The sequence below is a fragment of the Aethalodelphis obliquidens genome, unplaced genomic scaffold, assembly GCF_003676395.1.
Source record: "Aethalodelphis obliquidens isolate GAN/ISIS:26980383/991018 unplaced genomic scaffold, ASM367639v1 scaffold124, whole genome shotgun sequence".
In the NCBI taxonomy this organism is placed as follows: Eukaryota; Metazoa; Chordata; class Mammalia; order Artiodactyla; family Delphinidae; genus Aethalodelphis; species Aethalodelphis obliquidens.
The window spans coordinates 1,563,832-1,586,941 of record NW_020838068.1 but is presented as its reverse complement, the minus strand read 5'-3'; the positions used below and the strand labels follow the sequence as shown (position 1 = coordinate 1,586,941).

The window sequence follows — 23,110 nt, the reverse complement described above, 5'->3', positions numbered from 1 at the left end:
GAATTCTACCCCTCTGTTTGTCTCCTCTCTCCTCATTAACAATTTCACTTCCTGGATTACTTCCATGCACTTGCCTCTCCTACTAAAAACACTGCCCTTGAGCCCCATCCTCTTCTCACCACTCCCATTTTCCTGCTCCTTCTAGTACCAAAGTGTCTGAAAAGAACCACCCACGCTTCAAGATACTACTCAGTGACCGTCTCATCAACAATTCCCTTCTGCTATTGGATGGTTTCCATCAGCATACAACAATTCACCCTTCCTAGCACTCTAGTCTGACTTTGGTGAAGGTCACGGATGACTTAGGGTTGCTAAGCCCAGGGTTTCCTCTCTGTCTTGCTCTTCCGTGAGCTCTCAGCAGCATCCCACGTGGTCAGCGGCTCTCTCCTTCCCTCTTGGATTTTCGTGACTCATCTCCTGGTTTCCTCTTGACTTCACAGGCTGCTCTTTTGCAATCCCCTATGCATCTTTCTCTACCTGACCTCCAAGGCCCCATTCTTCTGTTTCCAGATGATCTCATCCAAGTCCGTGACTTTAAATATCACTTCTGTGCTGATGGCTCTCAAATTTATACCTCTGTACTGACCTCTCCCTTGAGCATCAGACACATAGATCTAACGACTCAAGGCGTCTCAGCCCAAACATACTTGGAAAGGACTTCTCCGTTCTGTTGCCACTTCCCTCACCTGGTTCTCATCTCAGTGAATGGTACCACCATCTACTCAGTTGCTCACATCAAAAACCTAGGACACTTGCTCATTCCTCTTTTCCTTATTGTCACTTCTAGTTTGAAACATATCTAGACCCCATCTGTGCCTTTCCATCTTCACTCTCCACTCTAGCCCAAGCTGCCTTAATCTTTCATTTTTACACCAAAATTGTATCCAAGTGGTTTCCCTGTTTTCCCTCCATGGGAAGGGGCGCTCCAGAGAGGAGAGTTCTGTGAAAGATTGGCCTCCCGCTGTGCAGATGACACAGTCAGTGCTAACTGGATTAATTAGATTTCCAAAGGGAAGGCGTGTTTGCGCCCCCTCCTTTCTGCGGTGCTTCCTTTAGAAACAGCACTTCCATCCAGAAAGCCAGATCAAGTGCCATTAACAAATTAATTCCGATTAGCGCACCCAAGCACTCAAAGCCCAAGGCAGTCCCGGGCAGTTCTGCAGAGAGATGGCTTGGGCCTGGCCTGCTAATAAAGTGGGAACCGTACTGGAAGCAGAGGCGATTCTTTTGATGCCTGTCTCTTTCCCTGGAGGGGAGAAGAGTGGGATTTGATTACACCATGGTCTGCTGAGGGAATCAACTCACTTTCAAATCATAAGTTATTAATTCCCCCACTTGGCAGTGAGTTCGGTGAGAACAGGGTCAACTCTTACACCTCCCTGTGACCCATGCAGCCTCCGATCTAAGACCAAACACTTTAAAGTGCCCAAGAATCGAATGAAAGAAAAATTCATTGGTAAGTGGGAAATAAGTCTGGGGCCCAGTATCCTTAGTAGTCCTTCATTCTTTTTGTTTTTGTTTTTGTTATTTTGCGGTACGCGGGCCTCTCAGTACTGTGGCGTCTCCCGTTGCGGAGCACAGGCTCCGGACGCGCAGGCGCAACGGCCATGGCTCACGGGCCCAGCCGCTCCGCGGCATGTGGGATCCTCCCGGAGAGGGGCACGAACCCGTGTCCCCTGCATCGGCAGGCGACTCTCAACCACTGCGCCACCAGGGAAGCCCAGTCCTTCATTCTTTTATTTAACAAATATAACTGGGGACCAGCTGTGTTTGGGACAGCAGATTCAGCAGTTAAACCAGGTAAGGCCCCTGTTCTCCTGGACCTTATAGACTTGGGGGGTGGGGCAGGACAGATAATCAGCACGAATCAAACAAATGAAAAGCTGACTTCAGAGGGTGAGAAATGCAATCAAGATGAGAAAACAGGACAAGGGGACAGAGTGAGCTGGGGAGAGCTGGGGGATACTCAAGGAGGGGCTAGGGTGGGGCACCTGAGCTGAGTTTGGGATGGTGCAAGGAGCCAGCCAGCCCTGGGGGAAGAACTTTCTAGGGAGAGGGAGGTGCCTGTGGCCGTACATCCGAGCCCCACCACTTTCTCATTCTCTCAGTACATTTAACATGGCCACCTTTGCCAGCCAGACTGCTCTCCTCCTGGTACTGGCAGGTCAGACATGGCCCTGCTGGGCGGTCGACTTTGCCTGCAGTTGGTGTACTTGCCTGGACACTGTCCCTTCCTCCTGCCCCTCTCACTCATGTCAAGGGCTTTGCTCAATTCCCACCTCTTCCTACAAAGTCCTTCAAAAGCCTCCCAATTAGAAGGGCTCCCTCCCCTCTCTGAGGTCCTGGAGCGTTTATTGGGCACCTGCTGTCTCTACTGCCTTACATGGGTAGACACTGCATTACTACGTCCTTAAATCTGCTCCCTCATCTGTCATCCCTTCCCCGATTCCTCTCGAAGGGGCTGCTCAGGGCCAGGGGTTCATCCTTTCTGTCCCTTGCACTCCCTAGGCCTATCCCAGGTCCTCAGCTTACAGACACTCAGGGAGTCCGAATGGTCACCCGGCTGCATCAAAACCTGAGGGGCAGACAGAGGTTCACAGAAGCGTCACCCCTCATCTGGGAATCTCTAACGTAGACAAGAAAGGAAGGCTCTCCATCCGGTTTCTGGGAATAGGGCTCGCTTTGGGTTTGAAAAGTCGTTTCCAGAAGGATGATCTGAAAATTTTAAGGCTCTTCCTGGATTTCTGATGGGAACGCTCAGAAACTTTCATAAGAGCAGCAGCCTGAAGGATAAGGTCAGCTTGAAGGTGAAGAGTTCCGGGACCGTGAAATCACAGGAAGGAGGCAGCCAACCACCCTCCCAGAGGTGGGCTCCATCCCAGATCCCCACCTGACAGCTCTCCCAGTGACTCAGACTCTTGAAATGAGAACCATCCCTGCCCACCGGTAAAACACAACTGCTTCATTGCAGCTGGCCTTCATCCAGCTCATAACCTTCCCTCCCTCAATATTCCTGGACATCCTCAGATTCCAGGGCTAGTCAGCCTCACCCAGAAAGCTAGCACGTTGTCAGATGAATTACAAGGGCACAGAATGTGCCTTCAGTTTCAAGGCACCTCGGCTGGCAGTAGGACAGGCCATCGGTCCTGGGCTGGAGGGAGGCCTGAGTTCCCCGCGCTATGGCAAATGAGGATGAGGCACGGCGCCCGACCCTGGAGGGAGGGGAGCCGATGGGTGTGAGGATGAGATGAGCGTAGAGACGTACTGGGCACTGCTGCTAACCTTTCACGAGGACCGTCCTGGCCTCAGCCCACTCGCTCCTCCCGTCTGACGTCAGCAGGCCGATTGGAGGTAAGCGTTCATCCTCGTTGGAAGCCATTCTGACTATCTTTCTCAACTGAGTGAACAGATCCCCCTCACTGAGACGGCGGAAATTAATCACAACATCCAAGACAAAGAACTGTGGGGGAAACAGGTCAAAGACGTCACTCAGGGCGGTCAGCCCAAGGCGTCGGGCCCTCCCTGAGCCTCCGCATGGGGGCAGGGCGGGGATGCTCGGGCCCCTGGTTCCCAAGGTATGTGATGGTTCTGAAGAGTCATAATGTGGGGACCAGCCCAACACTGCTGACTGTGCTGGACTCCAAACTGCCCCAAATCAAAGAAGGTCAGATTAAACTTACTGAAGAAAGCTTGTTTCTGTAGTTCCTAGATTACATAAAACCATTATGTTTGTGGGGAATTGAGTAGAAACGGATACAACTGCTGTTGGAGGGCTGTGTCAATCAAAACTGAAAATGTGCATGCCCTATAATCCAGCAGTTGTTCTTATAAATACATACTCTAGCCTAAGGCTTAGAGAAACGTATACTCTTGTGCCCGGAAAAACATATAAAGGAATGTGCATATCAGCCTGTTTGCAATAGCAAAGCGGTACAGAGAGCCCAAATGTCCTCCAGCAGGGGAATGGTTAAGTAAATTGTGGTGTACTCATCCAGTGCATGACTATCCAGCAGTTAAAGGGAATGGACTAGCTCTAGGTACAGCTACGGGGATAGATCTCAAACACACTGGTGAGTGGAGAAAAAAGCAAGTCAGCGAATAATATGCAGAGGAAGGTTAAAATGGAGACACAACACACAAAATGCTCTACGCGTACGTGTACACAGATACCTGTGCACCTGCGTGTGCTCTGTGTGTAAGGCTTGTGAGCTGTCGTTCAGCAGTTTTGAAGCTAGAGCCTCGGGCATTGTAAAGGGTTTTATTCCCAGCCCCAGGTCAAGAACGCTTGTTAGCTGGTTGACGTGAGTGCCTGGTCCCACACGCTGGACAGCATACAGGTGGCCTGGCTCAGGGTGGGAGCCTGAGAGCGTTTCTGGAAGGGATGGACGCTAGGGTGCGTGGGCGCTGGGAAATTCTGGGTTTGACTTTTGAACGAAGATGGAGAAAGGTCCTCGTTTTGTGGCCGGCCAGGCGTCAGGTGGGCTTCGAACCTGGGAACGGCCATCCTCCGATGGCAGACTTTAGGGCTCCCGGCTTAGACTGAAAATGTCAGATAAGCCCAAGAAGAAAACACTGTAGAACATACCAGGGGAGTCCCCAGGGTGGGTGTCACACTTGGGTTTTGACAGAAAACAAAACAGCTTTTAGTCAGATGGAATATTTATGTGGAGCCTCAATATATAGAATATACTGTCTGTTGTCAGAAGTCCTCGTGCTCGCCCTGTCCCCTGGGCCCCCATGGACTCTTTTTTGTTCCCTGGAAGCCAGTCTGAGGACCTTGTGGGCTTGTGACACTGGCAGACCTAGGAGGACTTCTCACCCTTGGACAAGCCACTTAACCTAAGTCTCGTTTCCTCATCTGTCAAATGGAGATTCCAAGGTCCCCTCTGCAGGGCCATCATAGTATCAGATGGGATGAACGGAAATGCCAAGCCTATGGTCTGGACATGGAAGTCCTGACAGTCAGTCTGTAAGCTGTCCGTCTGTCTGTATGTGGTCTCCAGGAAGGCCACAGCCTGGGTGACTGCATGTGGAAGGGCTAAGGACATGCTGGGTCTCATTAACGACTCTCAGTCCGTCCAGGCGGTTCTTTGAACCTGACCTGGCTGGTCAGGACTGAAATGGGAACCCACTGAAGGCATTCTTAATTGATGACTCTCCTCGTTCTTAAAATCCAACCAGCGGAGAGAAATGGGACTGACCAGGACTCAAGACACACCACTTTGGGGCCACCCTGCCCCAGCTCACCATGTGACTCCGGGAAGGGGTTGAACACCCTTGGAGAAGCAGGAATGGAGGAACACACGTGCGCCCCTCCCCAAGCCTGAGAGGCTGCAGCAGCAAGGGGCCGCCTACCTGGTCGCAGCAGGCCACGATGACGTGCTCAGGCTCCGGCATGACACTGCTCTTCTGGGCCACCAGCGTGTCCTGGGTGTGGCCGGGCAGCCGGTAGGAGGAGAAGAGCCCGTAGTACTGCTTCATACAGAGCTGCTGCCCTGACAGCTGGCCCTTGGCACAGTCAGTGGGGATGGAGTGGCTGGAGGGGAGGGAGGGGAGGGAGGCAGGGAATCAGAGCTGATTCTACTCTAACCTGATTAGGCAAAGTGGAGCAGAAACACCAGAACTGCATGACGATGGCTGTCAAAGAGCTCGATTTGCCACTTTCTAAAGCAGTGGAGTGCCCCGTGGAGCCCCTCGGGGTGTTCTCCGGCCTCCATTAGTCTGCCTCGCCCTGGCCTCATGCACTACATGTGCACAGGTGCGGATCTGGCCATCTCAGCCCTCTGGGCCTTTGCTTCTGCTGCTCTGCTTGGCACACTTTCACCCTCACTCCTGCTCTCAACTAATGTATTTAGAAAACTTCCTCTACTCTTTTTTTTTTTTTTTTTGGGACGCGGGGCCCTCAACTTTTTTGGCCCTCCCGTTGCGGAGCACAGGCTCCGGACGCGCAGGCTCAGCGGCCATGGCTCACGGGCCCAGCCGCTCCGCGGCATGTGGGATCTTCCCGGACCGGGGCACAAACCCGCGTCCCCTGCATCGGCAGGCGGACTCTCAACCGCTGCGCCACCTGGGAAGCCCCCCTCTACTCTTTTTAGAGCCTACTCCTTCATCACCTCTTCTAGAAACCTCCTCTGAGCTCAAGGTGGAAAGTTCTCTTTCTCCTGTGGTCTCAGCGTGTCTCGTGTACTTTCTTCCCTCCTTTTTTCTCCTCCTTCTTCTCTCTCACTTTCTCTCTTGCCCTGTCTTCCCTCCTTCTGTCTCCTCCTCCTCTCCCCCTTCTGCTTTCCCTTCCTTTTCCTCTTCCTCTTCCTCCTTTTTTCTTCTCTCTCTTTCTGTCTCTTTCTCTCCTCCCTCCTTCCCTTCCTTCCTTTCTTCCTTCCCTCCTTCCTCCTTCCTTCCTTCCACCCTTTCAGCCGACAAATGTGACTGAGCACTCTCCGGGGCCAGGCACCAGGATCTGGGCATATAGCTGCAAACAAGACCTGAGTTTCCTGTTCTAATGGGGCGCAGGTCTGGGGTACGTAGTGGGGCAAAGACAGCAAGCAGGTAGTGAGACAGGGTGATGAGACAGTGACTGCTGGGGCAGAAGGAGCGACCAGGGACAGCCTCACTGTGGACCAGACCTGTGAGCTGAGCCCTGAGGGTAAGAAGCAGGCAGGAGGTGTGCTGGGTGGAGTGTCCCACGGCCCTGCTGCTCCGACTGTGGGTGTCGGACTGAACTGTAACGACCAGCTCACGACAGGGCGAGTGTGGGACTCCAGAAGCAGCTTTCAGAAACTTGTAACAGGCTGACAGAGGACGTTTGTGTGTGTTGAATCTAACGATAAAACAAATGGTGTCGTATTTTGTACCTTTGGGCCATTTTTCTGCTAATTCATTTCTGCGGTGTTTTACAAACACTTTACTAAATTAAAAGAATATATTGGTCCTTCACCATAGATCATTTGAGGAACACTCGTCCAAGGTGAAAGGAAACCAGTGCATTGAAACTGAGTAAGAGATGGCCAGAGAGGTGGGGAGACTTGTGAGTCTCCTTGGCAGTGGAAAGGTGGTACTGTTTCATTCTTGGGGCAGTGAAAGCCCCAGAAGGTGAGAGCTTTCAGGGGCAGGATTTGATCTGTTTTGCTTTTGTAATGGCCCTGGTTCTGTGTGGAGAATGGGTGGAAGTGGGTCAAAGGAAGAACCAGGAAGGAGGCTGTGGGCTGCTGGGAAGGTGATGGGTCTGGGGAGGGTGGTGGGAGGAGGGGAAGGGAGGCATGGGAATGGGTTCTGGAGGGAGAGTGGTGCACCTGCACTTGGACTAGATGAGCAGGCGAGGGAGAAAGACACCTCAGGTGATTTCTAGGGTCCTGGATTCACCACTAGGGGTGTGTGGTGCATTTACTGAGATGGCAGGACAAGGTAAGGGTCCAGCTGGGGTGTGGGGAGGGACCCCAAGGGCCCACTGGGGATGACTCAGCTTGCAATGACCGGGAGGTGCCCTGGTGGGGACGTCAGGGGGTCAGATAATGGAGTGTGGGGCTCATGGGGACCGACACAGCTGTATTCTGTGCTGTTGAGGTGTCTGTCTTGCCAAACGGTCTGAGAACATTTCGAAGACAGGGATGGGGCCTTATTTCCCTTCACCTTCCCAACATCAATTTGCAAAGTGAGCAAATGAATAAATGAGTAAATGGAGCGTCTAAAACAGGCGCTTGGGCAATGGCATACATTTCCAGCCTTATGACATTTACGGTGATCAGATGTGGGAACCTTCACTTGGATATGTACGGGTATGCATGTCTGTGTGAGTGTGCCCACATGCACGCGCACAAGCGCACGCACACATATGTGGGAGTCTGGGGTCTAGACTGTCAGCGATGGAAGGGTACAAGGTCGTGGGTGGTGCCCTTCCTCCTCTGCTGTCCAGCTGGACAAGGTAAGGGATGAAGCTCTCTGAAATCAGAGAGTTGAGTGTCAGTAGCACTGAGTTCTGGGCGATGGCAGAGCTCTCCCAGCGAGGAAGAGAGACACCAAAAAAACACCACGAGTGACAGTAGCCGGAAGGTCTGGTGACCCAGCGAGGGAATGGTACGGTGAGGAGTGAGCAGACAGAAGTCTAGGAGCGTTTGGTTCAGAAATGCATGGAAAGCCTGCTGTGTGCCTAACTTAGGACTGAAAGCTTTGAAGGCATCATCTCATAGGACAGTTGCAGCAGCCCTAAGAGGCTGCTACTATTATTATTTCCATTTGACAGACAGGGGTATATAGCTAGGAGTGATTACTCACCCAAGATCGACACGTCCTGTGTTGTGGATGTCAGAATTCAGACTCGGGTCTGCTAACCCCAGGGCCCAAGCCCTGAGCTACTCTGCACTTTGGGTCTGGGGGCCTGCCCCCTCCTCTCCAGAGGAAACAGCCCTACCCTGGAGGGGCTGCAGGTCTAAGCCTCCCCCACAAGTCTGGGTAAGACTCGGTTGGATCAAGTTAAAAAGAAAGTGAAGTTTGCCCCTGTGCCTTCCTCACTCTGCCACCTCCTGGCTGTGTGACCACGGACAAGACCCTTAACCTCTCTGAGCCTCAGCTTCCTCGTCTGTGCAATGGACATTGCTTTGGACCCTTCTTTCTTTCCAGCATCTGACGCCCTTATATTTCCTGCCTCTGGGGACTCTGAGACCCTCTCATGTGGTCCCCCACGCCCTCTCACTCCCTCTGCTGCTCCTGGGCACCTGGTGCTTGGCTGGAAAAGGGACTTGCCTCCTAAAATCAGTGATGATCTACTGTGCTTATGCAGCTCTCTCCATCTGTCAGGACACCTTTGGGTCCACTGAGTCAGCTCACCCATTTCTCAAGTTTGATAGGGTTGAGGAAACAGGCTTAGAGTGGGGAGCCCATTCCTTTCACGTAGTGAGTAACAAGGCTGAACTCACCATCACCGCGCTCCAACAACTTTTCCTTCCCCACCTTTTGATATGCTCTCTATATTCCTGACACGCTGAATCATGGCATGTGTATATATAAGACGTGTGGAGGGAGGGGGGCATTTTAAAGAGATCAAGGAGGGATCGTGCTTACCCCGGGCACAGTAACCATTAATGGCTAGGCCAGCTGGGGTAAAGGTCATTCTGATGCTCAGGAAGTTCAAGGGGGCTGTTTGCTCTGTGATGGGAGCCCAGAACTCAGAGCTGGAAAAAGGCAAGTTCTCTGCCCTCTGGGAGCTCCTTGGCTAGTGTGGTAGGGAGACAGATGGGTCAACAGACTGTGCCAGAACAGGGTACTACCCTTCTCAGGCTGGGCTCTGTCCTACCTGTCCAGCAGGGCCTTGTAGCTGAGCACACCAGAGATGAGGTTGGCTGCAAACCTGCAGAGAGAGATGAGGCCTTAGTATTTCCTCTCCAGGGCCCAGGCTCCCTCCCTCCCTCCATCCTTCAGCTCCCTCCCTCCCTCCATCCTTCAGCTCCCTTCCTCCCTCCCTCCCTTCTTCCTTCATTTCTTCTTACTTCTCTCTCCACCTCCCTCTGCCCCTCCCTCCCACCTCCACTCTGTCTCTCCCAAACTCATGGACCACCCACCAGATGTCTGGCCTTGATGGTACACTAATCAGGTGGGGTTCCTGCTGCCCCGCCCCTACCCCCATGCTGTTGGTCCTTCACAAACCTTGGATTAAAAATGGTCCTGAGGAGAGAACTGGGGGGGAGGAGAGGAAACTGGAAGGTGACTGAAGAGGAGGAGGAGGAGGGAGAGGAAGCCAGGAGAGGCCACAGAGCAGGCAAGAGGGGGTTGGACAGTCAGGGATGGGGTTCTTCCAGGTGAAGGCCTGTGCTGGGGCTGGACTGGGCCAAAACCCCGGGGTTCTGGGAAATCCAATCTCCTGGGGAAAGTCAGTCATTTGGTCCCCTTAATGCTAATGAAAAGGAATGTGGGTGCTGGCGTGGGGAAAAAAGGCACCAGACAACCTTACCACGGGACCCTGTCATCTTTTTTTTTTTTTAAATCTTTATTAGAGTATAATTGCTTTACAATGGTGTGTTAGTTTCTGCTTTATAACAAAGTGAATCAGTTATACATATACATATGTTCCCATATCTCTTCCTTCTTACGTCTCCCTCCCTCCCACCCTCCCTATCCCACCCCTCTAGGTGGACACAAAGCACCGAGCTGATCTCCCTGTGCTATGCAGCTGCTTTCCACTAGCTATCTATTTTACGTTTGGTAGTGTATATATGTCCATGCCACTCTCTCACTTTGTCACAGCTTACCCTTCTCCCTCCCCATATCCTCAAGTCCATTCTCCAGTAGGTCTGTGTCTTTATTCCTGTCTTACCCCTAGGTTCTTCATGACTTTTTTTTCCCTTAAATCCCATATATATGTGTTAGCATACGGTATTTGTCTTTCTCATTCTAACTTACTTCACTCTGTATGACAGACTCTAGGTCTATCCACCTCATTACAAATAGCTCAATTTTGTTTCTTTTTACGGCTGATTAATATTCCATTGTATATATGTGCCACATCTTCTTTATCCATTCATCTGATGATGGACACTTAGGTTGTTTCCATGTCCTGGCTATTGTAAATAGAGCTGCAATGAACATCTTGGTACATGACTCTTTTTGAATGATGGTTTTCTCAGGGTATATGCCCAGTAGTGGGATTGCTGGGTCGTATGGTAGTTCTATTTGTAGTTTTTTAAGGGAACCCTCTTGCACTGCTGGTGGGAATGTGAATTGGTGCAGCCACTATGGAGAACAGTACGGAGCTTCCTTAAAGGACTCTGTCATCTTAACGGCCCATGGATGATAAGCCTGGCTTAACTGCATCGGGAGGAAAACGCCCCCTTCGATGCAATTTTGAGAACTGTTTCCGGAAGTTGTTCATCCATCCACACACTTCCTTTTGCCCGGGGAAGGCCTGGCTGCAGGGGAAGGGGGAAGACTGCCCCCGGCCAGCAGGTTGGCCGAGATGGTCTTGGTGAAGAAGGAGGGGGACAGGGGTCTTCCAGCATAGTTGAGCCCTGCTCAGAGGCCAAGGTGGGCCCTGCCTCTTGTTTTTTTTTTTCCTCCCTCTGAACTGTCCCCATGCTGTGCCACTTTTGGGTCTTGAGGCCAGAGACCTGGGTTTGGCTCTGAGAGACTCTGGCAGGGAGACCCTTCCTCCCGACACGACCCTTACGTAAACGGCCCCTCCGTTGTCATCAGTGGGCCCAGAGGCTGTTCCAGGGGCTCAGTAAGCTCTGAAATTGCAGCAGATGGCAGAGACTCTGGCAGTGGCTGGCGGGAAGAAACCATTTCCACTCCCTCAGAGCCTCTGTCCAGAGCTGGGGGCTGCAGGGCTGCAGAGGCCCTCTGAGATAGCCTGGGGCCATGGGTCCCAGTAAGAAGCCCCAGCCTCAAGTGCTGGCAGGATCAGAGGCTACAGGCTTCCTCCCAGGGCCTCAACCAGGCCCCGACTGCCATGGCGACACCTGGGGGCCCGTGACCTCCCCACCCCACCCCAAACAGATACATTCTGAGGAAGACCCTGCGTTTGTTACCCACGTGCCACTTGCCTAACCCCCTTCTGACACCATGGCCTGGATGCCACTGTCTCAGGGCCATTCGGCCTCAGAAATCTCAGCCGAGGCACGAGTTTCAACCTCTCCTTCCTGGTGCTGGTGCCAGGCCCCCTCCTCCAGGCAGACTGCCAAGCTGTGAGCCCAGGGTCACGGGGGCCTCACCTTAGCTGGTCACTGGTATCTTGGAAGTGCTGCCGGGCAAAGATCACAGCTGGGCTGGAGTTGACAGGCAGGGCCAGTCGGTTATTGAGATACATGTCATTCAGCCAGTACTCAGACACCTGCCAGGGAGGGTGGGGAAGGGTGCCATTACCCCCAATGGCCACACACATCTTGCCTGTGGAGCGCACCAGTCCCATCCCGGCAGCCCCAGGGGAAAATGGGGACCCTTCAGTAGATCATGTACTTTTTTCATTCATTCATTCATTCCACAAACATACGCTGAGCCCCATTTACGGGCTAGGGCCTGTGTGCTCCCCGTCTACCACGCCTGTCCTTCAGCTTTGTCCCATACTATCTCCTTTCTTCCATCCCAGTGTTCATCCTGGTTGTTTACTGCTTCATCCATGCCCCCTGCCCTTTCTTATGAGTGTCTCATTCCTGCCTTTCACCCCTCTCTGCTCCCCTGACCTCACGCTATCCTCTGCTGCTCCCATCCCTGTTACTCATCTGCCCCCCATTTCTGTCCCCCAACTGCCCCCATCTCTGTCCCTGTCTGTCCCCCATCCTTATCCCCATCTGTCCCCTCTCTGTCCCCATCCCCATCTTGTCTGTCCTTCACCCTTGCTCCTCACTATCGCTCTGTTGTCTCCCCCATGCCTGTCCCTCCATCTGCCCCATCTTTGTCACCTACCTGCCCCTCATCCAGATCCCTCTGTCTCCATGACTGCTTTCTGCCCCCTGACCCACGGGATCCTTGTTTGCCCCCTCCCAGCAGCTCTTACCCAGTTGGCTGTCTTCTCCCGCCGTTCCAGGAGCTTCTGCTGCAGGGTCTCACCGAGGCCACCAGGAGCCCCAAACCGCTGCACAATGGCCTGGCTCCTCCTGAACTGCTCCTCAGGCACAAGGTGCTGCATGCACCGCAGGTAGGTGGCCAGCGTCTGCTGCAGCGGGGGCACAGGGAGTTTGGGCAGCCTCTGGAAGGGAAGCATCACAGGCTTTGGTTCCTCTTCTCATGTGTGGCCCATGCCTGTCCCCAAATTGATCCCCTGTGTCTGTTTCGATCTGCCCCATCTTTGTTCCCTATCCTGGGACTCATCTGTTTCCAGGGCTCAGCTCAGCAGAATTGTGAACTTAGGAAACTCCTGTTAGCTTTCTCCCATACCCCATCCTAGTCTCTAGGAGGGGACAAAGTGCAGAGGAAAAGACCTTGAGGCTGACACCAGACAGACATGGGTTCATGCCCCGACCCTGCTGCTGACCACCTGTGTGACCTTGAGCAAATCACCCCTACCTCTGTGCCTCAGTTTCCTACCCTGTAAAACAGAAGTAATAACCTCTATCTCCATAAGATCAAAAAGATCACGAATATGAAAGTGCCTACAAACCATAAAGAATGAGTGTAAGATGAAACGGTCCTGTTATTGATATTGACTGCTGGCCACTCTTAATTTAGGACTTGTTCCCAGCTGGGGCTCCACAATCCAGTTCATCTCTGGACCCAAAGGGTGTGATTTTAATGGAGAGATTTGGACAGTTGAAAGGTGGTGCGAGGTATAGTTCACTGCTTGCCCTAATGACCAGAATTCTGCATGATATTTCCTGGGAAGGTGACTCATGCACTGGTCTCCTTATTAAATCCCTCCCAGTTATGAAGCACAGGGAGGGGCATTTAGCTCCTTGTGGGTATGGGGCGCAGGTAGGGGGGAAATGCATTGGAAGTTTTTCCACTCTTAATCTCTCCAAGCCTTAGCTTCCTCATTCACAGGACATAAATAACAATTCCTATGTGAGAGGGGCACAGAGAGAATTAAATAAGAGAAACAACTGGCCCCAATTAGGCACATCATAAAACGTTATGATATTACTATCCTTATCCCTCCAGATGGATTCCTAAGAGAAAACCCGTAATACCTGGGGGCCCGCAAAGTGTCTCAAGAATCTAAGTAGAACTTCCCACCCATGTCCTCCTGATCTGGGCTTCTCAGTTTACGAGCTCTGTCACCCTGGGATCTCGTGTGCGTTCAACAGTGTTATGGCTTAGCCTGGGAAGGAATTTTTGTCCCATTTTCAGATGAGGAAACTGAGGACCAGAGGGTGAAGAGGCTAGTCTAAAGTCATCCAGCCATTCTGTGGCAGAGCCTGGACCTGAAATCAGTCCCCGCCACCACCACCCCCGCCCCCACCGACAGCCCTTCTGCTCCTTTCTCCTTGGGCGTTCTCTCCCTTGCTCCCTTTTCCATCCATCCTTTTCCCTCTTCCTCACTTAGCTGGTCACAATCGGAAACCAGGACTCTTCATGCTACTACTTAAACTTTACAAAGATGGCACATGGTGGGCTGCCTTCTTTTCAGGGGTTTCTCCTCTGTGGGGTGGTGGGGTCAGTGAATTTCCACCCCGGCCAGGCTGTAGAGTGAAGGGGGTCCATTGAATGCTTACCTGTGCTCCGCTCCTGCTGCTGCAGGGACTGAAGCGGACCCGCATCCCTGGGAGCTCTGGGCAGGCAGACCCCAAGTGTGAGGACCCCAAGTGTGAGTGAACCGGAGCACGTGCGCTGATGAGGGAAGGGGCTCTGCCTGTCTGAGCCTGTCTCTAGAGTTCACTGCCCTAGGGGGAGGGAGGAGGGTGTCAGTGCCAACTACGGGCTGCTCCTGCCCTGGGTAACCCTTGAGGATGGGTCCGGGCAGCATTCCAGGTTGCTCCGCGCACTCCCAGAGAGCCAGGTCCAGCCTCCCCACCAAGCTGCTCTAGTTCTCTCTTCCTTCTCTTGGGGTCTTGGGGATCTGTGTGGTGGGTGAGTGGGGAAGCATCTACAGAAAGCGCAGTCCAGCTGGTGGCTTGGCCAAGAGTGCCAGCAGATCTGGCTAGAGCCCCTGCTAGAAACAGGCTACCCTTCTTCGGAGCTCTGACAGTGACTCAGCCTGGGTCATGGGGGATCAGTGATGGGTAAGAAGGAGTGAAGCAGGAAATCTCTGCTCAGATGTCTCAGCCCCTTGGGGCTCTTCCCAGACTCTCGTGGGCTTCTGGCCTTGCCTGGGTACAGAGGCAGGGACTTGTACAAATGAGGGTCTTTGGGCCCTGGGGTCTTAGATCAATAAACATTTCTGGGCAATTTATGTGAGCCAGGGCTCACATTTCTGGGCTGGTCTCAGGGACAATGGAGATACAGAGCCTGCTCTCAAGGCAGCCACAGTCCAAAGGGAGGGACGTGCCACGGACCAGAGGCAACAACAGAGGTGTTTGTCAGGCTGTTTGTCTGGACAATGTGGTGAGCAACTTCATGAGGAGAAGCCAGAAAGTTCTGATCAGGTTTTCAAATGAAGCCCTGGGGTTAGGGTTGGGGTAAAGAGGTGTCAAGAAGACAGGAACTGCCGTGTGCAACAGCCTGAAGATCAGATGTGTCGCTCTATCACTCTGGAAGGTGGGTTGAGTGTGGTGGGGAAGGAGGATGCCTGCCCAGGGAAGGGTGGCATCATCTCAAACCAGTGGGGAAGATGGCGCTTAAGGCTCCAGGGCTGACAGCAGCTGGGGCTGGGATGTGACAAGGCTTAGAGTAGGGAATTCGGCCTCATCCTAAGGCAGTTCCACTGGGCTCACAGCCATTGGAGGTGGAACTTGGAGAGAGGGGAGGCCCTGAGAGAAAAGAGAGTGCCCGGCTCAGGTCAAGGGCTCTCCCTGGCCTTGGAGGTTAGGAAGTGTGGCTGTCAGCATTCCCTCAGTATTCCCTGACGCCACTCCCAGCCCCTCCAGGCCTCCCCGGGCTCCTCAGCAAACTTGGGGCAGGTCTGCAGCCTGGGCCTCCTGCCCAGGAGAGCACAGGGCTAGGGGCCAGGCAAAAGTTGGGGGTCAGTCCCTCTCAGGACTGTTCTGGAAGCAAGAATTTGTGAGTGGGGAGAGAGGGATCCAAACGTCACTTACAGGCTCCTCCTCACTGCTGGGACTTTTTGCTGCCATCTTAGGGGGTGTTTTTTCGAGGATGGGCATCTTGGTGACTCCTGATTGGGGAAGCAGAGGTGTGGACCTGGGGACCGAGAAGCAGAGAGGCATCAATACAAGAGCCGCCTAGACCGGACCCTTCACTTCCCATAGCCTGGTACCCTGCCTCTGCCCTGTGAGGAGGCCAGAGCTGGGCAGTAGTGTTCACAGCCCTCCTTGTGGGCCTGGTCCCAAACTCCTGACCTCCAGACCAGTCCACACACTGATCACAGTGTCCTCTCATTCCAGATCCATGAGGGGTCACTGGCAGAGCACTTGCGTTGTTCCTGCCTGGGACCCGATAGATATGTGCTTTGCAGATTAAAACCTCTCTTTCCCACTAGACTGTGAGCTTCTCCAGGGCAAGACTACACCTGCCGTGTTCAGTGCTTCACCTCTGAGCCGTAGCCCTGTGCCTGGCATGGAGTAAAATCAGTGTTGGGTGGCTGAGTACAAGGAATGCACGTGCACACGAATGAATACAAGGTCCTCTAAGGCTCTGGGCTCCAGGAGACGCGCTCGAGGCTTATCAGAGACTGGCCTGTGGCCAAGGCAGGGAGGACCCTGCTGGATGGGCTGTGACTTAGGCAGTCTCTGGTCGGCTGGCTGCCAGTGTAGGTGGCATGAGAATGCTGAGGGAGATGGTACAGGCAAGTTAGGCAGCCCAGGCCCCTAGGGGTCCCCTGAATAGGCCTGTAAGGAGGTGGATTAATTCTGAAGGTACAGTAGAAGTGAGCCAGGCCAAGAGGGGCAAAAGCCAGTTTGTAAGGTTACTGGGGCCCAACCTCTAACCCTAAGCATAAGCCTGCATAAGCACCCACCCATGCTTTCCACTCATCCATCCCCTGTTCTCTCCCAAGAGCCTAAAGCTAAGACTTAGCCCCTTCTACCCAGGCAGACACAGTGGGAGAGGGGGGCTGGGTGCAAGGCACGGCTGACCCTAAGACACAGCATCCAGAAAGATAGGTAATCCCGGTCCAGGGGTGGAGGGGCCTGGGGTTGCCTGGTAGCGCTGGGCAGAGAAGGGAGAGTCCTTGCGGGCACTGTGCCCCCAGCACTCGGGACTAGGTGGTCCCCAGACCGGTGAGCGCCGTGTAGCAAAGGGGCTGCCACTACCCACTGCAAAGCAGAAGCAACGGCGTCCAGATGAGAGTCGACCCCAGAGCCACGGGAGTTTTGAGGGGGTGAGTAGGGCAAGGGCAAGGTGGTAAGGGCCCTATAGACAATGCAGCCAATACCTGCTCTTGCTCTGGCCCCCAGCCAGCCCATAGCGGGAAGATACTAGTCAAGCCTCAGAGACCCCACGTCTCAGAGAGGCACAGGAGATTGAAGTAGGATGGTTTCATGGGTGCCACATGGGAGGGCTTTGTTCCTGTTGGCCAGCTGCTCTTCCTCACTGGCCCTTGGGCTGGCGCCTAAAGGGTGTATTTGTGTCGCTATCTTTCTTTGTCAGTTTGGTGCCCTCCACTCCACACTCCCACCAGCCTGGCTTCTGAAGCCTGCCTGGAGGGGGCTCTGCTTTGTCCTGGAAGCCGAAGCCCAGCTCAGCCCGGGCACCACAGGCTGCCCGCGTGCTCCAGGGGCTACCTGTCACCCGGCTTATACTTGCCACTTGCGCCCACGCCTGCACCCCATCTCCCGCCTCCGCGAGAGAGTCGGAGAGAGGCAGGTGCATGCCAGCACTTCAGGGGGTGGGAGTGAGACCTGCAGACCCTCCAACTGGGCACGGAAAGTGCAGACCTTGGCACTTAGCAGATGGGGGTTCAGAAGTGTGGACACACACGTGAAGCCGCGAAGCTGACAGTCAAGCCTGTCCAAGCCCTTTCCCCCAACTTCGCACCATCCAGCTCCCCGTCCCCTGCCCCCACCCTCGGTGGAGAAACACCAGAGCCACAGAAGCCCGCAGCCTCCTGGCCGTCCCCCGACGGCCACTGCCCTTCGGGACTCGGAGGACTCCGCGGGTTCTGGGGCCTCCCGGCCCCGGCGCGGTCCCTGGACGGAGCCTCCCTGCGCTCCCGGCTCCCCGCGCTGTGCTCCGCCAGTCCAGCCCTACTCACCTGCTCTCCTCGTCTCTGCTGCCTCGGCCGCCGCTGCACCGCACCCAACAGAACTAGGGGCTAGAATGTGAGCCGGAAGGGATTCGGGGGCGCGTCAGCAGTGCGGGGGTGGGGGCCACCGCCTCAGTCGGTGGCAGAGCCTCCGACGTCGCCGGGTCCCCAGGCCTCGCGACTGGCTGCGAGCGAGCCGGCCGCGCCAGTCGCCTCCCCTCTTTCCTCCTGTTCCTCCTCCCTCCCCTTTCTCCCTTTTCCTCCCTCCCCCCAGCCCCACCCCTACCTCTCACCCTCTCCATCCTTTGTCCCCCCCGCCCTCCCCCCCCGCCTCACCACTCCGCTGCCTTCCGGGATCCCACCTCCCGGTCCCCATCCCGTGCTCTGACGGCTTCCCGGACGATCTCTAGCAAAGGCAGCGGAATCCAGGCCCGAGATGGGGGGTGCAGAACGTGGCCCCGCCCGTGCCCATCGCCCTCAGCTCAGCCTTCCCCAGTCCCTGCGCTCCCCTAACCCCTTTATCCTAGCCGTGGCTGCCTCTGCAGAACCCAGGGGAGGGTTGGGTCTGGGTAAATCTGTGCCTCCCCACTGTCCAGGGCAGGCTCAAACCTTATTACAACTCCTCTTACAATATAATAATAATAATAATAAATAAAACAACCTGTTTATCGATCACTGCAGGTCCTTTTCTATTCCCACTCATCCCGGCTGGCACTACAGGGAATATGCAGGATACAGACCTGGGGATGCTTAGAGACACGCAGCCAGAGGCAGACATTCCTCCCAGACAATGCATTCCCCCCCACCACCCCATATAGATCCTTACACACGAACACACACAGACAGACTCACAAAGAGAGACCCTGCTCAGACAGACACACACACAGCCGGACACACAGAGTCAGAACAGACGTGCACACACCAGCAGTACAGACCCCCACAGACGTTGTCTAATACACAGGCGTACCCCAACACGGCGACCTCTCCATGCCGGAATCCGAGGACTCTGCAGCCTTCAGGAGGCCGCAGGTTGCAGGACTGGGAGTGGTGCACACACGCTGGTCTGGGACTCTGGGGACCCCCACTCAAGGTGGGGAGACTTCTCTGGCAGCCCTGGGCGCTTGCTTGCACTCAGGACCGGGTAGGGTGGGGTTGGTATCAGCTCTCACACTATCATTCTCTCCAGCCCTGACTCAAGCCCGTATAGCTGGAACACAGCGGACACATCGACAACTGTTCCTCCACTCCTCGTAGGATAGAGTCCAGTGGTCTAACGAACACACAATCACACACACGCGTCTCGAGAAATCAAGCCCTTAAGGATGCGGCTGGTTTTTTTTCAGCTGCCCATAACAGTTCCACCCCTATTCTCTTTTGGAGACTGGACGGGACAGGTTGCCAGGCTCGAAGGGAAGGGAAGCTTGGGCGCCTAAGAGCTCTGTCTTAGACTCAGGGTGTGTCCTCAAGGGGCGGGACCAGCGCACCCGGAGGGAGAGGGTCCTCAGGCTCCCCCGGGCGGCGCCCTGGGGCGCTGCGCTAGGCCTGCGTGAGGGAGGGGCTGTCGCGGGCTGAGGCCGGCCTAGGCACCAGGGTGTTTGTGGGTGGGAGCCCTTGTTGAGTTTGCTTCTTTCGTATCTCCTTTTCCAGGTAGCAAAAGAGCAACAGGCTTCCTGCATGCCCGCTGGACTGAGACCCGGATTTGGGTTAGACCCAGCTCACCCTCCCATTCTGCCCTGGCCCCTTGCCCGGCCGCCCACCCCATCAGTAAAGAGACTCGGTCTCGTACAGATACAGTTTATTGATTCGGCCCGGAGGCACCGCAGCGCAGCGGGCCAAGTTGGCACTGGGAGGAACGGAAGGAAGGACAAACAGAGGCACGGCTCTACATCGGGGAGCCCCGAGGTGGCGACCCGCGCGCCTCTTCGTCTTTGCCAGGAGCACATAAGTTCACGTGCCTCGGTGCTCCATGCCCCACTGGAGGAAAGGGAGGAGGACACAGAAAGGGTCATAAAGAGGGGACTCGGGCAAGGGAAATCAAGACAGAGGAGAGGCTGGGGTACTCGCTGCAGGAGGCGGGACCTGAGCCTGAGCTGGCCAGTGTGCTCACAGAGCAGCCACCTTGACCCGGGGGTGGGGAGTGGGCGGGTGGCCTGGAGGAGAAGCGGGGCTGCTAGCTGCGGGTGTAGTAGTCGTAGTCGTCCTCACATGCGTCAAAGGGGCCTGGCGGGCTGCGAGGCGCGCCTTCCCGGTCGGACAGAGGGCGCTCCCGCAGGCGCACAGCATCGTATAGACCCTGCGGTGGCTCATCCAGCAGCACATCGCGCTCGGAGCGGGAGCGCTTCAGGCGGCCCACGTTGCGCAGAAGCAGCAGGACGGGCGCATACAGCAGGTTGGCCAGGCCCATAACAAGGCTAAGCTGCTCAAAGCCAAGCGAGTGCACGATGTGGCCCGCCACTATGGGCCCGAGCGCGTAAGCCACGCAATAGGATATGTCGGCAATGGCGTAGACGCTGCCATAGACCGAGACGTGGCGCACGTCCACAAGAAAGGCGAGCGTGGGCAGCAGCGCCGTGTCCACCAGCGCAATGCCGAAGCAGAGGCCGCAGAGCGAGACCACTAGTGGTGCAAAGGAGCGGCAGGCGGGCACCAAGCACGAGCTGGCACCTATCACTGCCAGCCCGAAGGCGCCGTACAGCCACTGCAGGTGGGGGTAGCGCGCTGCCAGTCGCACTGTGAGGTACACGCCTAGCACGTGCGGCACGAAGGCCGGCAGCCAGGCTATGCCTGCGTCCCACTCGGACGCCGCCATCGTGTGCTCCATCCACGTGGCGATGGTAGGCTCGAGAAAGGCGAGGGGGATGTTGCAGGTGGTGAGCGCCCCTGCCACCACGGCGATGTAGGGGTCCAGCATGAGGCGGTGGATAGGCGTGCCCACTGGCAGGTTGGCCCGCGCCCGCGCCGCGGCGGAGAAGGGCTTGGCCACGACCAGCAGCAACAGGGCGTCGAGCAGCGAAACCATGGCGAGCACCAGAAAGGGCGCGGTCTTGCCCACGAACTTGTGGAGGAACCCCCCGAAGGGCGGCGCCACTAGGCTTCCGAAGCTGATGAAGGCCAACGCCAAGCCCAGGGCACGACTGCGCTCCGGCTCCTCAGGATACTTGTCGGCGATCATGGCAATGCCAGACGTGTCCGCGAAGGCCGAGCCGAGACCCTGCAGGCTGCGCGCGGCGAAGAGCGTCGCGTAGTCCTCCGCAAAGGCAAACATCACTGTAGAGGCGAACAGTACGCCCAGGCCCATAAGCAGCGGCAAGTCATAGCTCATGCGGTCGATGAAGGTCCCGCTCAGGGGGTTCACCAGCAGCTGCAGGATGGCCTTGGAGGCAAACAGCACCCCGATCTTCACGTCCTCGTTGTCGGTGGGGTATTGGGGCTGCGCGGTAGACCTGGCCGGCATCGCGGCCGTCGAGGACTCCGAGGTGTTGACCGTGTCTGCACTGGCATTGGCCGGAGTGGGCGGCGGCAGGGTGGTCACACACACTTTGGAAGTCAGGGTGGGCTTCTCGCTGGCCGAATGCACGTAGTAGGGCACGATGGGCACGATGACCATGTACAGCATGTTGTCCAGCAACAGCGCCACGCACACGATGACCAGCACCAGGCGCCGCTGCCGCCGGGGATCTTGCAGCGCCGCGCCCACCGCCTCCGACAGCTTGCTGGCTGCCGCCGGGGCCTGACCCGCCGGCGCCTCGGGTTCCATCACCCGCACCCCGCCGCTCTTCCGAGGACGCTTCGGCCGGGGCCGGGCGCGCGCGCCCTGCAGTGCAGAGACCAGGGCGCGGAACTTCGGGGAACCCTGCTCGCCGGGAAAGGCAAGGACCCTGTCCGGCGAGGCGCCGCCGCTGTCCGGAACCGAGCTCGGGACCCGCCGCCGCTGGGCTCAGGGGCGGTCAGGAAAGGCGGCCGTGCCAAGGCGCCGGAGCCGGAGACTGAGCGCTCTGAGGCTCGGGCGCGCAGGGAGCCACCCCCGCAGCGCCGAGAGGCCGCCTGAGCAGGCCGAGGGGCATGCTGCTGCCGCCCGCCCGCCGGCTCGCTCGCCCCGCCGCTCTCCCCTCCCCTCGCGTCGGCTCGTGCCTCCTCCGCCGCCGCCTACTCTTTTTTTCTTTTACACTCGGGGCTGTGACGCGGCGAGTCTCGGCCCCCGAGTGGTGCCCGGGCCACTTGCGTCGCTCATGCTAATGCGACGTCGGCGGGGCGGGGGCTGGGGGCGGGGCGCTGCCGGGAGGGGGTCCTCTCCCCAGATGCGCCAAGGCTGGAAGCCCCAGAAAGGGGTCTCGGTGCGGAAAGAGTCCTGGCCAAGCCCCTGAGGATGGGTGCGCCGCGCGACAAGCGGGTTCTCCGCCCCAGCAGTTCTAGGACTCGTGGGGTCCGCGCCCGCTCTTCTCCCCACGGAGAGGGGCACACAGCGGCCGCTTTCCCCCGGCCCCGCGGGAGAGGGGGGCGCTAGGGGCTCCAGATCTCCGCCTTAGCCTGGATCTCAGCGCGCAGCGGGTAAGGAGTCCCCGAGGTGAGCCGCGGCTACGTCCATCTGTTCTCGCAGCTGGAATGTCGGGCAGTGACTGGAGGGGCGCCAACTACAGATCCCTCAACCCTTTCTCTGGCCCCGCCCCCTGGCCCCTTCCACGCCGGGGAGGGGAGGCGCATACTGCTGGACTGGGTTCCGACCGACCGGCCCTTCGGGAGAATGTCACAGCAGAGAACTCCAGACTAAGAGCATCTGGGGATTGAGGGGAGAAGTCGCTTCGTCCACACCCGGGGCCCCCAATATCAGCTCTGCCCCGCCCACCCTACCGCTTTCCCCACCTCCTTCTCCTAACCAGTGCGCCCCCTTTCCGTTTTAACTGTCCGGGTCCGGCAGCTCCGCCTCTTCTCCCTTCCCGCCTCCTCACGCCCTCCCCGTTCTAACTCCTCCCAGGCAGTCTTGTCTTCGCACTACACCAAGCCCTCCCTCCGCTCCTGCGAGGTCCCGCCCCCTTTCCCAACCCCACCCCCACCTCCAGTCTCCAGAGCTGCCTCCAAGTCCCGGGTGGGCTCAGGGAGTGATGTGGCGGGGTCTACGCCTGGAGCCGTAAGAGACCCCGCGTGGGCGCCGAAACCATTTCCTGGGCAGGATCCAGCAGCTTTGCTCTCAGCAGAGGCTCAAGGGGGGCTCACCTTAAGAGGGCCACACCCGCTGAGACGCCCCGTTCTCAGAAGACAAGGTGAGCCGCCCTGGCTTTGCGCTGGGCCTAATGCGTCCCCAGCGTTGACCATGGATGGCACATCGAGTCCACGTTCTGGTCTGCGGACTGGCCGGAGAGAGGCTCTGAGGCAGTGGAGGCTGGGAGATCTGTGCTG

The 23,110-nt window shown here is 56.4% G+C and overlaps 2 protein-coding genes across 2 annotated transcripts in view; both read right to left on the bottom strand.

Moving 5' to 3' along the window:
- The window catches only part of CHAT (choline O-acetyltransferase), a 50,183-nt gene extending 32,286 nt beyond the window's left edge, over positions 1–17,897 (bottom strand). Inside the window, exons 1-7 of the mRNA XM_027098531.1 lie at positions 17,726–17,897; positions 15,612–15,714; positions 12,479–12,670; positions 11,697–11,815; positions 9,287–9,340; positions 5,356–5,536; positions 3,283–3,460 (exon numbers count right to left, since the gene is read on the bottom strand). Of these exons, the coding sequence (XP_026954332.1) occupies positions 3,283–3,460; positions 5,356–5,536; positions 9,287–9,340; positions 11,697–11,815; positions 12,479–12,670; positions 15,612–15,677 (790 nt within the window). The 5' untranslated portion in view covers positions 15,678–15,714; positions 17,726–17,897. The remainder of the gene's footprint in view (positions 1–3,282; positions 3,461–5,355; positions 5,537–9,286; positions 9,341–11,696; positions 11,816–12,478; positions 12,671–15,611; positions 15,715–17,725) is intronic.
- A 1,989-nt stretch (positions 17,898–19,886) lies between these two features.
- SLC18A3 (solute carrier family 18 member A3) lies at positions 19,887–21,473 on the bottom strand. Its single transcript, XM_027098517.1, has one exon. It carries the CDS (start codon positions 21,471–21,473, stop codon positions 19,887–19,889), a length of 1,587 nt encoding a protein of 528 aa, XP_026954318.1.
- Between the last annotated feature and the right edge of the window lie 1,637 nt (positions 21,474–23,110).

Coding starts and splice junctions, on each gene's coding strand:
- SLC18A3 (XM_027098517.1), bottom strand. CDS start 21,473: ATGGAACCCGAGGCGCCGGCGGGTCAGGCCCCGGCGGCAGCCAGCAAG.